Source organism: Sceloporus occidentalis, unplaced genomic scaffold (genome assembly GCF_023333645.1).
Source record: "Sceloporus occidentalis isolate IW3139 unplaced genomic scaffold, rSceOcc1.0.p SCAF_2, whole genome shotgun sequence".
In the NCBI taxonomy this organism is placed as follows: Eukaryota; Metazoa; Chordata; class Lepidosauria; order Squamata; family Phrynosomatidae; genus Sceloporus; species Sceloporus occidentalis.
The window spans coordinates 271,191,185-271,207,426 of NW_028316982.1; the positions used below are offsets into that span (position 1 = coordinate 271,191,185).

Consider the following 16,242-nt stretch of genomic DNA (forward strand, 5'->3'; position numbering starts at 1 on the left):
CACTTAAAGTGATATCAAACTGCATTAATTCTACAGTGTGGCAGCAGCCTTGCCAAATGCAGTTCACCAGGACAGAGAGTGATACCTGCTGGAGGCATGGCAAGGGCCAGCCCTGCTATCTAGTGCTTAGAAAAATTCCTTTTCTGCATGACAAGTCCCAGAATCCCCCTGCTGTCTAGAGTGGCCATCCCCTAAAAGGAGGGTTTCCAAGCTGTCCTGCCATCTTGTTTTGTAGTGCCAGGTCAATGGCCAAACCAGGGGTATTTAAACCACCGTGGGGTCTCCATATGTGAACAATCAACTCCATGTGGCTTGTAGGGTTGCTGGCAGTATGGCTGGAGCTGGAAGAGTAGCATTGCAATAATCCAGATTGTGTTGCTTGCATGTTGTTAGGTGTAACTGATTCATTTTTCAGGACACATTCTGCCACTTACCTATTGCCTTTTTGCTTCCTATGCTTGAGGTGTCCCAGATGTGGTGGAGCTGGTTCCTCTTCCAAGCTTGGATCAAGTGTCATCTCTTATTCCACCATGTGGTACAACAGTACTGTTGTCCTCATGGGGGGAAAACACCTTAAGAAATGCATTTTGAGAACTTCCTTGTGTTTGCCCATGATTAAGCTTGTGTTTGGAAAATATCTTGTACCCTGCTGAAGGATTCACATTATGCCTGGCTCTTTTTATGCCACATCTGTGTCTCCTTAGATTGAAGCAGTTAAATCTGGACAGAAATGGGATCAAAGAGGTGCCATATCTCCATCATGTGGGCAATTCCTGCTTTTCCATCCATCCCCTGTCTGCAAAGTCAGGCATCCGAGAAGGTTTGCGGAGCCGGAGAAATGCTGGGAAACGGTTCCGTCAGGATGGACCTCCGAAGCGGAGTGAGATGCCAGAATATATTGTTTTACAAAACAACAAGGACCCAGACAGAACAGGTGCGACACCAGGATAGATTTTGTTGGCGTAGTGAAGTGTACAGCCTGCTTGCCCCTTCCAGCAAATATTCTCACATGGTCAAGACAGCATGTAAAACAAAACACAGGATTGCATAGCACTATCAGTATGTAACTCTGCATGCAGGGATTTATGTAAAATCAGCAGACTGTTCCTGCCCTTGTGTAAGTAAATGGCTGGCATCCTGTTAGTCAGCTACAGTCTTGTAAGTTAGACTTACAACCTCACCACCTTGAGTCCTTATATTGGGGAAAGGTGAGATACAAGTAAACTATTTACATTCATGGTACTATTGCAATTATTGTAATTGGATTGTAATTCTTGCAACACAGTTCACTGACAGAAGTGGGATGGATGCATCATCCTTCAGTGCCCTGCTCTCCTTCAGCATAGAACTCTGTTCCTTGTTGCAGCTCCCAGGATCTTAAGATGGTTTCAGGAATCAGATCTGGAGACAAATCACAGCCACGATATCATGGCTGTGTATCTGATATAGGATCTCAGCCAGGAGCCCTAGTGGCACAGTGGTTAAATGCCTGTCCTGTAGCCACTCACTCACAAACTACAAGGTTGTGAGTTCAATACCAGCCAAGGGCTCAAGCTCGACTCAAGCTTGCATCCTTCTGAGGTTGCTAAAATGAGTACCCAGCTTGTATTTTTCCATTTTTAAAAAAATACACCAGCGGGAGAACCATAACTGACACCGAGAATTAACACCGACACAGTTATATGTTACCATCAACATACATGTCAGTTTACGAATTATCGTCAACAACTTCTAGAATCAACCACCATACATTTTTGCACATAGCAGAGCTCTGTGATACAGCTGGGGATACTTGCACAATCCTCAAGTTTGCTCCATCCACAATAGGACACCCTTGCAAGTATTTAAACATGTTAACCTTCTCTTCTCAAGGCTAAACACATCCAACTCCCTAAGCCATTCCTCATAGGGTATGGTTTTCAGACCTTTCACTATTTTGGTTGTCCTCCTATGGACATGCTCTTCCAATGATGTGGTAAAGCTATCCATAACTGACCAGTATTAGGATGATGTTTATGGACCCAGAGCATCATCCTTTCACCACTCATTTACAGATGGCTTCAGCATGTCATCACAGCCACTTGTCTTAAAAGTCACTGTCCAAGATGTGTAGAGGATGTGTCCTACTGAGTTTGGGAACTTTTTCCTGGTCTTGCACTATTCCTGCCAAAGAGTAAGTCACCACCTTCTGCTTCAAAGGGATGTGAAATTTAACTATGGATTCCTCCACTGTGGCTGAGTTAGCTAGGTCTTAAATGACTGTTCAAGAACCCTTCTGAGTTAATTATTCTGTGAACCATTCAAATGGCCCTGGCTTGCCAAATTGCAATTTATTTTTTGTCCTACTTTCACAAATGCATTGCAGGCTAGGGTCTTTAAAAAAGGACATTTGGAAAAAGTGCTGAGGTCAATTAGATTATTTACTCAATTTTAAAGTTGACAATGAAGACACTAAATTACTTTCCATACCTGATTTAATCATTATCCAGAATGGAAACTGGAAAGGAGAAGCAAAAGAGTCAGTCAAGGAAGCCATGGCTGCCCTGAGTTTGCAAGACCTGATTGTTGATGACCAATCTTGGAGGTGCCTTATTCATAGGGTGTAATGTAATATGCTCCCTGGAAGCCAAGATGACAAAACGGAGGCTGTTGTACTTAAGACACATCATGAGAAGGCACACTGACAAAAAAACCCAATAATGCTAGGAAAGGTGGAGGAAAGCAGAAAGAGAGGAAAGCTGCATGCTAGATGGATGGACTCTATTAAGGAGGTCATGGGTTTGAGTTTGCAGGAACTAAGCAGAGCAATGGAAAATAGGGAGTCTCGGAGGTGCCTCATCCACAGAGTTGCCATGGGTCAAAATCAACTTGAGGACAGTTAACAACAACAAAAAATGTATGGACTAACTCCATTCCAGGAACACAAACTTTCAGTAGATTCAGAAAAGCTTTATTCAGTAAGCTGAATAGATCACAGTACATATTTGTTGTCAAGACTGAAGAGTTCTTACAGTTACACCATATACTTAAACTTCAGTTTACCCAATACAAAAACCCTCATCCCATTTGTTGGCAACTCAAAACATACTGTTTCCCCAGGTCTTACCAGTCCATCTTTCCCCTCCATACCAAGCTACTGTTTTCCCCCAAAACAACCTTGGTAACTTGTAGCTCATACTTCCTCCCCACACATCTGTTCATTATCCATGGCCAGGACTGGTATGCAATCTTTTCTTTTCCCAGCCTCACCTCTAGGATAGTGTACCCTATCATCCCATGTGCTCAAGCACAGCAACTTAGCATGGCAGGATCGTGTCTGGACCATGATCCTGACACAGGGTTACTATAAGTTGAAGCTGATTTGACAGCAATTAACAGCAAACAACAGATGAAATAGATCCAATTTGTGTTGACTTGTCAGGGCTGGTTGCCTGCCCTATCCATGTTCACAGATCTAATGTTAACATTTCTTTCTTTCAGAGGTTGTCTTTCCATTTTGGACACCAGAACCATCAATACAGGTAAAGAGTTCCTTTCTTTCAAGTTAGCTACACTGAGATAGTGACACCTTTGCTTCAGTGTACACAAAATATGTCATGTACGAAATTACGTGCAGGGTATGTGTATATGAAACATAAATGAATTTTATGTTTAGACTTCAGTCCCATCTCCATGATAGCTCATTATGTATATGAAAATACTACAAAATCTGGGGGGAAATCCCAAATACTTCTGGTTCCAAGCATTTCAGATAAAGGAGACTCAGCCTCATAAACATGTATTGATACTGCTAAGGAAAAATAAGAGATTTATAAAAGCAAACAGACTTTGGACATTTCTTTTTGTTTGCTGCTGGCCTGGACTTCCATGGCTGACTCCTCCATTCTCTTTCTTGCAGGAGCCTTCTCCTTCCCCATGCCCAGATCCCAAGGTTTCCAGCGTCAATGATGACCCCGAATTCACTCTTCCCTTGTCAGAGCTGAGGTTTCTCAGCCTTGCTAACAACCAGGTAATTGAATCCTTTCTTTTGTACTTTTTTCAAAGTCAGGCTGGTCTTTTGGAACCAGGGCCAGAGGCTGGATATTGGAAAATAGCAACAATTGTATAACTTTGGGAGGGACCTCAGAGACCATCTTCTACCGGATATGCAACTCTAGAACCCACTTCTCTGCAGTGGGGTTCTGCATTTTAAATAACTTCTTATCTCATATCATGAATCACAAAAAGGATAAGAGAACAGGTTCCTACAGTGATACATGCCTTGATCACATCCAGCTTGGATTACTGTAACACACAACCTTTGGAAACTTTTGAAACGTCAGTGGCTTAACTGACTAGGGCTAGTTACAGGGATAGTATAACTGCGCTCTTGAAATAGCTTCACTGGCTACCAGTCCATTTCTGGACAGTATTCAAAGTGTGGAGCCACTGCCACACTGCAGAAATAAAGCAGTTTGACACCACTTTAACTTCCATGGTGCAATGCTACGGAATTTTGGAATCTGTAGTTTGGTGGGACACCAGAGCTCTCTGACAAAGAAGGTTTAATATGTCACAAAACTGCAAATCCTGGAATTCCATAGCACTGAGCCATGGCAGTTAAAGCAGTGTCAAACTGCTTTATTTCTGCAGTGTAGATGTAGCCCTGGTTATGACCTTTAAAGCCCTACATGGTGTGGATCTTGCTATACAACCCTGCCTGAATTTTAAGATCTTTGGCAAAGGGCTTTCTATCAGTCCCCATCACCACCATTCCAGGCACATTTGGTGAGGATATGAGGGAGGGCCTTCTGGAACAGAAACTTTCCTCTTGACATGTTGGTTTTCTATGTGGGTGGAAATATTTACTGAGTGCAGGAACATTCAAAGTCATCTGAGCTGTCTTTTGGAGTTTTAGAATGCCCCATACCAGATGCAGCCTCACAGGCATTACTCACTGGCAGGAATACCTGTGAGGGCTAGGCCTAAATCTGATGCTCAGCCAGTGTGTATGTATACAGTAAGGCACCTAGGTCTACGGGGGATACGTTCCAAGATTTTCAGTGGATAACGAAAAATGTGGATAGCAGAAAACCTTATATTTTGACTACAGTATTCTATCCTCTTTCTATCATTGGGCAGACATGAGCATTCTTTATGTGGGTGAAAAGCAGAAAATAGCCATTTTAAAACTGGAGGTACAATGTAAGCCTTACTTATTTGGTGGAGTTAAACTACCACAACTACTCATCATGATCATGTGCAGAGCCTTGAAAGAGCTGCTGTGTTTTGCCTTGCAGATTGAACACGAGGAGGACCTGTTAGCGGTGGCTCTCTTTCCGTCTCTGACAGAACTGACGTTCTACGGCAACCCTTTCACCACTTCGCGGAGCGGTAGAGTCCACCCACTTGCCACCTTAGGGACGGTTTTCCCTGGGCAAATGTAAAATGGAGAGAAGTAAAGTGGAAGGATCAGAAATGTCAGACTGATCAATCTCTTGAGATCTGGGGGAGTTTGGGCCATGTTTTTGAAGCCTCAGTTCTCTCTGAATACAGTTGGCCCTCCTTGTCCATGGATGACAGTTAAAAGTGTCAAACTGCTTTATTTCTCAAGTGTGGCAAGGGCCATAATAGAGCTGCAAGACCTTTGCCACAGTTTTCTCCCAGTATACCAATATCCCAAAGTATTGTGGAGGAAACTGTGAAAAAGACTTACAGCTCTTTTATTCTCATCTGCAGGGTTTCTGGATTATTGGAAAACCTTTTTTTCATTTTGGAATCAAAATCATAATTAATTTTCTTTCCATCCCTACGTATGAACATGTGGCGATTCACTTCTAACATGGTAGTTTATGAGAATGGCACATCAACAGGCTAGAGCTTCCTAAGCCCTGGTGAACTTGCAGAGAAGAGCTATTCTATCTATCAGAAGTGAAAAGGCAGCCAGTTCTGAAATATCCTCCCTGCTGCTGCCTAGTAGTTGTTTGGTATCTTTCCCCTGGAACATTTCCTAGTACATCCATCTAGCCTAATTGGGACTAAGAACAGGATTCTGGCTGATGTTTCTGATGACTTAAAGCAGTGGTTCCCAACCTATGGGTCGGGACCCCTTTGGGGGTCAAATGACTCTTTCATGGGGGTCACCTAAGACCATTGGAAAACACCTATTTAATTACTGTTATGAAGTAGCAATGAAAATAATTTCATGGGTTTGGGTCACTACAACATGATAAACTATATTAAAGGGTCGCTGCATTAGGAAGGTTGGGAACCACTGACTTAAAGAGTAAATCCACAGGAGTAAAGGCACTTCTGTAGCATCAGATACCTCTGTAGAAATCAGCTTCTTGATGATCTCAACTTAATTTTTTTTTAAAGGGCGATCAAGTTTCTAGCCCTTATGGTTACCAGGACTGGTTTCAAAGTGTCTGGTGAAACTTTAGAAGCTGGGGTTAGTGGATAAAAAGGACTTCCCAGGCCTGGCATGTGTTTCCACATGTGCAGAAACCTGATGAAAATTAAGCCATGGAGTACAGAACGGATCGTCTGACTGCTGAGAAGAGAAATTTCCTTTTCACTCCCTCCCTCTCTCCTTTCTCCTCCCTTCAGGTGATCCTCCTTTACTCACCAGTTTCCTTCAGAATAAACTGGGGATTAAACTGGTTCGGAAGAAGATTCCCAAACTGGAGAAGCCACGGCTCTTTATACCCGTCAAAGCTAACCGGAAGGTAGCATTGACAACTTTTAAAGAAATCAGGAATCATGGGTCAGAAAAGGGCAGACACTATGAGTGGGTTGGACTGTGCTTTCCTGGTTGCTCTTTGTACTTACAGTATCATATATTATAATATTGTGGGAATCTGTGTGAGGTAGGAAGCAATTCTGGTATTTTCCTAGCTTCCAGAAATGGGTCACTTAAGAAGACCTAAGGAGAGAGAGGGCCAGATTCCACTGAGAGGAGTGGGGAAAGGGCAGTCCTTTTCCTTAGGCATTGTTTTCCTTTGCTTCATCCTTTATTCTCCCATCATTCTTCCATCCACTCCAAAAAATTTTGGTACAATCTTTCAGCATATATTGCCCGGAAAATTACAAGCAAGACTATCACACAAAGGAAGCAAAGCATACTGTATATACTCAACTATAGGTTGACCTCATGTAGAGATTTAGAAGGCACTAAAGACGAATCTCTTCCGGTGGGCCTACCCACCCGATCTTCAATGAAGAATCTAAGAAAAATCCTACTTTTGGCTGTAATACTGCATGTTACATGATGTTTTTATTGTCCTGAATTGTATTTTTAAGTGATGATATTTTATTGTAATCTAGATGTTATTGTGGTTTTATGCTTGTAATCCCGCTTCGATCCATAGGGAGAGGCGGGAAATAGAAATAAAATTTGCTATTATTATTATTATTATTATTATTATTATCTATAAGTTGAGGACAGGCTTTGGGACTAAGATTATGGGTTTTGATATCACCCGTTGATAAGTTGGGGGTAGAACATAGGGGCATATAACAGAATGTAAAGGATGAAGCAAAGGAAAACGACGCCTAAGAACTTACAAAATTTCAGCCGGTGTAACTGTTTGTGCTCAGGCTGGAGGATGAAGAAGGAACTTTGGTAATTGTGGTTGTACAATGTGTGGGGGAAGCCACCAGCCTTGGTTTGGGCTAGGAAAAGGCATGCATGCCAAAAAGGATGAAAACAGCAAAGTAAAGAAAATAGCAACTGCATTAGCAGTGATTATAGCCTTGAACTTTGATAACTTTCCCTGATTTTAACCCAGAAAAGCTGACAGACAGAGGAGTTTATCAGACACAAGTTTTTGGTGATTTTTCCTGCCTATCGCGCAATGTTAGCGTCACCAACGTTGCGCAATAACGTGAAAGTGCGATGTTCTTCCAGACACCATTCATTTCTATGGGAGCCCGTTGCGCAACGCTCCCGTAGTTTAAGTGTCATTCCTCCACTTTTTGGGCATTGCGGGCAAAAGTGGAAGCCAAGCCATGGTCTCCTGTTATCTTGCAAAATGTGTTACGAAATGGTTTGGTGTGGTAGGCAGCAGCGCAACCCAACGCTAAAGTTACTGATTGCAAAGTTCCCATGATGCTGGGATGCTTTTTGACCCCATTCCCTTCCGGTGGCCTTCCTTTTCCAGGACAACCCCCAAGGAGGGGGGGGGGTGGCTCTGTCTTGCATGAACACCTAGGAGGCTGCAAATGAAAGGGGCCCCTAGTGGTCATCCATCCCAGCCCCATTCCTCTGTCCTGCATGGACACCTAGGAGGCTGCAAATGAATGGGGCCCCTAAGGGTCATCCATCCCAGCCCCATTCCTCTGGCCTGCATGGACACCTAGGAGTCTGCAAAGGAAAGGGGCCCCTAGGGGTCATCCATTCCATTTTATTTAATAATAAAAATAATGAAAAAAAATAAATAAAAATAAAGACAGGGGTGTATATATTTAATAATAAAAAGAATGCAGGGAAAATACTGCATTTGCACTCCAAAAGCCACCCTGATTTGCCCTTTTGCCTTCTGTCACCTGTTGCATCCAGATTCCCCTTTTTCCTTTGGCTCTTTCCTTCTCCCCCTCCCCTCCGCTAAATAGGACCCTAGAGATGGGGGGGGAACCCCCTCGCTCCCCCGGAAGCACAAACGTCAGGATGCCACCAAAGCCTCCAAAGGGCATGCGCAAATATGTTGATGCGAAATGCGAAAGACAAAAGGAAGGAGCTGGTGTAGTAGACAATTCCGCTATGCATGGTTTCGCATCACGCAAATCGCAACTTTCGTGCAATTGTAGTGCTAACATAACGTTACGGGGGAATGACGGAAAAGCAAGCAATGTGGTAAGACATCATGCGAAACAGTCATTTCGCAACGTTCTTTACACTTCCTTAGCGCAATTGCAGGGTCCAAAACTTGAGTCTGATGAACTCCATACACAGCAATAGCAATAGCAGTTTCATTTATATACCACTTCATACCGTACTAAGCTGTCTCTAACTGGTTACAGCTGTAAGCCAATTGTCCCAACAAGCTGGGTACTCATTTTAGTGACCTTGGAAGGATGTCAGGATGAGCCAACCCTGAGCTGGGATTGAACTCACAACCTTGTGGTTTGTGAGTGGCTGCAGTACCAACATTTAACCACTTGCCACCAGGGCTCCTTATAAGACAGCTGTCTTATTCAGATCCTTCAGAGCACAATTCCTCTTGTCACTTCTTCATGGGAAAGCACCAAAGAGTTGCCACTGCTACCATTTTTCTGCTTAGGTGTTGGTAGAGACCGCAAGGGCCCTCCAGTCCAACCCCTTTCTGCCATGCAGGAAATCTCAATCAAAGCATCCCCGACAGATGGCCATCCAGCCTCTGAAGACCTCTAAGGAAGGAGACTCCACTACACTCCAAGGGAGTTTGTTCCACTGTCGAACAGCCCTTACTGTCAGGAAGTTCCTCCTAATGTTGAGCTGGAATCTCTGTTCCTGGAGCTTGTGTCCATTGCTCCATTGTGTCCTGTTCTCTGGAGCAGCAGAAAAATAGCTTGCTACCTCCTCAATATGACATGCCTTCAAGTACTGTATTTAAATAGGGCTATGATATTACCTCTTAACATTCTCTTCTCCAGGTTAAACATCCTCAGCTCCCTAAGTCATTCCTCATAGGGCATGGTTTCCAGAGGCCAGGAGCAGTTCCACTGTGGAGGGAGTAGATGGGGTCGGTGCTTCTTTTAGGTTCCCCCAGGATGGACTAAGCTTTTGCCTTTTGCTACTCTACTCAGAAATGAAGTACAGTCATCCCTCCATATTTGCGGCTTTGATTATTCACAGATTTGATTAATATGTTCTCTCTAGGAATATCTAGGTCCTCCAGTGCAACTCTGTGGTCAACTTTAACTAAAAGTTGCACTGAAAGACCATTTAGCTTACTTGCTGTTCACCGCTATGATCTTTGGAATAGCGGTATATAAATAAAACAATTTATTATTAATTATTATTATTTGTAGCTACTCCAGTGCCATTCTATGGTCAGTGCATGTTGGACATTGACCACAGAGTTGCACTGGAGGACCTAGAGATTCCTGGAGAGGTGTCCTCTCAGGTAAAAACTGTGTTTTTGTTATTTCCGGTTTTTCCATATTCCTGGGGGTCTTGTTCCCCTAACCCTAGCGAATATGGAGGGACAACTGTAGTTCCTTTCTTGATAAGAGTGAAAGTATAGTACTTCCATTGGCCTGCAGATAGGTTGACCTAGGTTTTGGGGGCAATATTCTGACTAAAATTTCCAGACTTATATGAGTATATACAGTAATTTCAACAGGAGAAAGACGACTTTGGCCAATGATTATCACATGATGTTGTGTCCATCCTGCTTTTGCTTTGCATTTCATCCATTCCAGGAGCCTCTAAATGTGCCAACATATGTCAACACCCCCACTCCATCCACAGCCTTGGAACCCTTGAATCCCATTTTGGGAGAAAGGTGGGATATTAAATAAATACTGTAATTAAATACCCATTCACCCCCAGTTCCTTTTTTTCCTCCCTCTGCATCCCAGCCAAAACGGTGACAAGACACTATATGATTTCACTTCTAGAAAAAAAAGAAGGCCTTTTTGGCCCTTTGTGGCTGCAATCCTGCATGGCTCAATGTACTGCAGTAGTTCTGCATGCAAAGCCATGCTATGTTGAGCCATTTATCAACCCCTGGACCAGTCAGAGTGTGACAGCCCCACAACCATTCATGCCTGGAGGAGAAGAGGGGATTGGAATAATATCTGGCTATGTCTCTATAGCCAGGATCCAAACAGTGACATTTCCTAGAGTTCTCAGCAGCTTAGGTGTGTCTGGCTACAGGGACTTAGCTAGACACTTCTGTACTTCCCTCTCCTCCAGGCATGAACAGTTGTGGGATGATGGGGCTGCTGGTAGTTGTTATCCAAGAACTTATCCATGTTGTAATGAAGAGAAGGAGAAGAATGGGGGAAAGTGAGCTATTGGGAAACAAAGCAAGGGAAGATCATTTAGAGATATGGTTTTAAGAGAGCTCAGTGCTGCAATCCACAGCTAGGAGTTGTTTCTGGGTCTGGTGTTGTCCAGAATCTCTCTGAATGCAGACTTCATTGAATACTTTTCTCTTTTGTGTCTATTGCAGGTGAAATCACAGTTGCCCAAAGTCCGAAAACGCTCACCGAAGATAGACTCTCTACTTGAAACCACCTTCTGGCAGCTGTGGACTGGTGCGGACCTAGATCCTCACAAATTAAGCCTTGGGCTATCCCAGCCTCTTCCATCCATCAAGTCACTGGAGTATGACCCCAATCGACCAATCCTCCTCACTCTTGCTCCAGAAGATAGATCCGCACCTTATTCTCTGACCAGTTCTTTTACCGATGATGATCTCTCTGCTTTACAGTCCTCAGCCAATCAGATACAGTCTGGAAGCATCTCAGGACCCCTCTCTTCACTAGATAACATGCTGTTTCCGCCTAGCAGTGAGGCCCAGTCCTCACCAGAGCAGGGCCAACCTCGGCCTCTTTCGCCGCATGGATCACTTTTAGAGAAAGGGGATCTGGGAGATCTTCCACCAGGAGAGGATCAGCCTGAATCTGGCCCATCAATTGAAAAGGATGTATCTGAGAGCACTCCACCTACCTTGGCAAGGCAGGATCAAGTGGAACCCATTCTACCTCCTCCTTTGCCTCCACAAGAACAGGATCTGTCTGAACCAGTCCCAACATCCTTGCTATGTATGGCAGAGGATGCTCTCTCTGCAACTCCCTCACCAGTAACTTGTGAGGAAGAGCAGCTACCAATGGTTCCACCGCCGAACTCACCTTTGCCAGCAGAGTCTCTTTCAAAGCCCACTCCATTGAAGGAACCTCCAGCAGAGGAGCAGGGTATGTCTGAATCTCCTCCACCAGTTGCATCTCTCTCAGTGGAAGAGGATCTGCCCAAGGCTTTCCTACCAAGTGGACCACCCATGCTAGAAGATGATCAACTGGAATCTATCCTACCTGCCATCTCAAGTCTTAAACAACTGGATTGGTTAGAATGTGTCTCACCCAGTGGATCACTCACAGGTGATCTCTCTGGGACGCTCTTACCAGGTGCTGCTCCTGTTGCTGATGAGCAGATAGAACCATATCCCTCACAAAGCTCACTCTCACCAGCCGAAGACCTCTTGGAGCTTGACTCTCTAATTAATCTACTCACAGAGGAACCGGATCTAGCCAAGCTGTTTCCACCTACTGGATCAGCTCTGGAAGAAAAGGATCAGCCAGAATCTGTTCCATTACCCAGCTCATTTTTGGAAGAACAGAAATTTTTGGAACCTGTTCCACCTAGTGGCTCTCTTGGAGGGGAAGAGAACTTAGTGGGGCCTCTTTCACCTGCTGTTGAACACGATCTTTCAAAGGAACAGGATCTCTCAGCATCCCAAAACATAAACCAGGAGCCTGAACCACAGATGAGCAGAACATCTGTACCACAGGCAGAGGACCTTCAGCCATCTGCACCATCCCAACTGCAAAAGATTTCATCTGATTTCCTTCTGGCTTCTCGGTCATCATCCAGAGAGCTTTATCGGTTATTTGCCGAAGCCCGCTTGGAAGCCATGCCTATAGGGCTCAGTGATGAGTATCCTAGCAACATTTTTAGTATTGACGAAGAATTTCTGAAGGAAGAGAAGGCGGAGCACTTTTTCATGACCCAGGTATGTCTGTGTTGGAGAGACATTGTAGAACTCTGTTCTAGAGCCATAACTTGAAAAATACAAAACCACAAATACTGGGGTGGTCACGTTGGAGAAGAATCTGAGGCTGGTAACTCCCTGAGTTCCAACAACATGGTGGAGAGCCCAGAGGACCACACTGCGCCATTGAGGCTGGCTCCAGAGCTATGGACAGCCAGACTGCAATGTTGCTCCTGCCATTTTGGTTGGTTTGAAGTGGCTTTGTCCTCAATATTTGAAGGAGTGTCACTCTCTATAAGTGCCTGGCCAAGGACTGATATCACCCCCAGTGAGATCAATACTTTGTGTGAGAATGAGGGAGCAGGGCCTCTTCAGTTATGGCACCCAACTTATGGAATGCTCTCCCGTTGGAGGCCCTATTGGTGCCAACACTGCTTTCATTTAGGTCCAAGCCTTTGGGTCTCCCTGATTTTTTTTTTATCAAAATGCTAATATATATGGATTTAAAGGTTTTGTTTTTTTAAAGCCTGATTTAACTTGTTAATTATGTTTAATTGTTTTTACTCTATTTAAATTAGCTTGATTGTTTTAATTTGTTTTAACCAATTTGTACTGATTTTATTTGTACCTGCTGGCTTGAGATCTTTTGATATAGTGCAAGAGAGAAATATTTTAATTATTATTTTTTATTTTTATTATTATTTTTCCTGCTCCTTGTCTCAAGGAGGCAGTAGTTAGACCACTTTTAAAAAAGCCTTCCCTGGACCCCCTGGATAAAAATAACTACAGACCAGTCTCGTTACTACCATTTCTGAGCAAGGTGATCGAGAGAGCGGTCGCCAATCAACTACAAGCAGTCTTGGAGGGAACGGATTTTCTGGATCCATTTCAAATCGGGTTCAGGGCAGGATACAGAGTTGAGACTGCCATGGTCGCCTTAGTTGATGATCTCCGTCTGGGCATCGACAGGGGAAGTGTGACCCTGCTGGTGCTCTTGGACCTCTCAGCAGCCTTCGATACCATCGACCATGGTATCCTTCTGGAACGCCTGAGAGAGTTGGGTATTGGAGGCACTGCTTTGCAGTGGTTCCGGTCCTACCTCTTGGGCAGGTTCCAGATGGTGTCGCTTGGGGACAGTGGTTCAGCCAAGAGGGAGCTCAAATCGGGTGTCCTTCAAGGCGCGATTCTGTCCCCAGTGCTGTTTAACATTTACATGAAGCCGCTGGGTGAGATCATCCGGAGACATGGGGCGGGGTGTTATCAGTACGCTGATGACACCCAAATATATTTCTCTATGTCTCAGACTGAAGGAGTGACTAAGGATGGCATCTCTCCTCTGAATGCCTGTCTTGGGGCGGTAATGGACTGGATGAGGGAAAACTGACTCAAGCTGAATCCAGGTAAGCTATAGGAACCCCGAATCCAGGAATGGAGTTGTGTCAGCCAGTTCTGGATGGGGTCACACTTCCCCTGAAGGATTCGGTCTGCAGTTTGGGGGTGCTCCTTGACTCGTCGCTCCAACTGACAGCTCAGGTGGATGCGACAGTCAGGAGCGCCTGTTATCAGCTTCGTCTGATACGCCAACTGCGCCCCTTCCTGGAGCCGAGGGACCTGGAAACAGTAGTACATGCACTGGTAACCTCTCGACTGGACTTCTGCAATGCACTCTACATGGAGCTACCCTTGTGCCAAGTTTGGAAACTTCAGTTGGTACAAAATATGGCAGCCAGATTGATCATGGGAACTTCTAGGAATGACCATATAACACCGGTCTTGAAGTCCCTGCACTGGCTGCCTATTAGTTTCCGGGCAAAGTACAAGGTGTTGGTGATTACCTTTAAAGCCCTACATGGCTTGGGCCCACATACTTGAGGGAACGCCTTCTTCCCTATTGTCCGCCCCGCACACTAAGGTCCTCTGGAAGAAATCTACTACAGCCAAAAAAATCTAGGCTAACATCTGTCTCTCAGAGGGCCTTCTCTACTACTGCTCCTAAACTATGGAACGAGTGCTGGAGGAGATCTGTCACATTTCCACTCTGGCAGCTTTCAAGAAAGTACTCAAGACGGATCTCTTCCGGCAGGCCTTTCCAACTTAGTTATCCTCCCCAGATATAGAGATATTTGTCCCCTCATCTGTCTATTTTTCCCCTGCCAATGTTTCTGCCTATTTTTTGTTTGTTCAATGTTTTTAATGTTTTAATATTATTACTGTTTAATTCTGTTTTAGTACTGGGAATGGGGGGGGGGTGGTAGGTCTAGGGTTTGATTTTTTAACTCTATTGTAATTTGCTGTATTTTATTGTTGTAACCCGCCCAGATTCTTCGTGATTGGGCAGGCTAGAAATAAATTTATTATTATTATTATTATTATTATTATTATTATTATTATTATTTAGACCATATATAAATATGAGTGGTCATGGAAGGAGATGAGGAAGAAAATAAATAAGTTAAAATATATATGTGGTATTGGATATATAATGTGATAAACGTAAATGTTAAGTCAAATAGCATAAAGTAAGACATAGCTGGGTTATTAACTTACAGTATCCATATATCTTTAGACTTGTGGTTTTCTTTTAGTTCCTTATAGTTGTGGACAAATGGAGAGCAATAAATTAGGTTAATAAGTAGAGGCCAAAGGAACAGAAATGAAGCAAATGAAAGTCAATAAAAGGACAATATTAAACACGGATCCTCTGAAGATGGGATGTACTATTATAGTAATGTAAACTTAACAATGTATAGAATATGTGTTTGGTGTGTTAATTTTTTAAAATGTCTGAAACCAATACAATTATATGTGTGTGTGTGTGTGTGCGTGCACATGTGTGTATGTGAGTAGCATTATTTTAAAAATAATGGGAAGCACTCACACAAGTGATATATTTATTGGCCAGCCAAAATGCACACTACTTTTGATGCAGGCTTTCAAAGCTCCACTCACATCTTCATCAGGCAAAGGAAGTTCTTTAAAATCATGTTGTTGTTAACTGCCTCCAAGATGGCCTTAAATTACAGCCACCCTATGACCCCTCTCTCCAAGACCCCCCACCCATCCTTGACAGCCCTGTTCAGTTCTTGCAGACTCCTGGCTATGGCTTCCTTGGTTGAGTCCACCTATCGGCAATGCAGTCTCCCTCTTTCTCTGCTGCCATCCACTTTACTTGGTGTTATTGTGTTGTGACAGCCTCAGTTTTGTCATCTTGGCTTCCAGGGAGAGCTCAGGCTTGATCTGCTCTAGGACCCATTTGTTTGTCTTTTCGGCACTCCCGGTACCCATAGAATTCTTCTCCAGCATGGACAATTCTAACTTTAGTGTTCAGTTTTATATCTTTGTACTTTAGGATGTCGTCTAGTTTCTCGGCCAAAACTAACAAAATGAATTTCAACAGGGAGAAATGTAAGGTACTGCACTTAAGGATGTGGGACACCTGGCTTAACAAGACAACATGTGAAAGGGATCTTGGAGTCATAGCAGACCACAAGTTGAACATGAGTCAACAGTGTGAAGCGGCAGCTAAAAAGGCCAATGCGATTCCAGGCTGCATCAATAGAAGTAT

General features: G+C 43.8%; 1 protein-coding gene across 2 annotated transcripts in view; it reads left to right on the top strand.

Annotated features, from left to right (window-relative positions):
* The window catches only part of LOC149320178 (uncharacterized), a 51,680-nt gene that overhangs the window by 22,863 nt on the left and 12,575 nt on the right, over window positions 1-16,242 (top strand). For both annotated transcript variants that reach the window (XM_089513080.1, XM_089513081.1), the window contains 6 exons: window positions 705-934; window positions 3,481-3,521; window positions 3,899-4,009; window positions 5,280-5,373; window positions 6,589-6,707; window positions 11,139-12,698. In XM_089513080.1, the coding sequence (XP_089369206.1) occupies window positions 705-934; window positions 3,481-3,521; window positions 3,899-4,009; window positions 5,280-5,373; window positions 6,589-6,707; window positions 11,139-12,698 (2,155 nt within the window). The remainder of the gene's footprint in view (window positions 1-704; window positions 935-3,480; window positions 3,522-3,898; window positions 4,010-5,279; window positions 5,374-6,588; window positions 6,708-11,138; window positions 12,699-16,242) is intronic.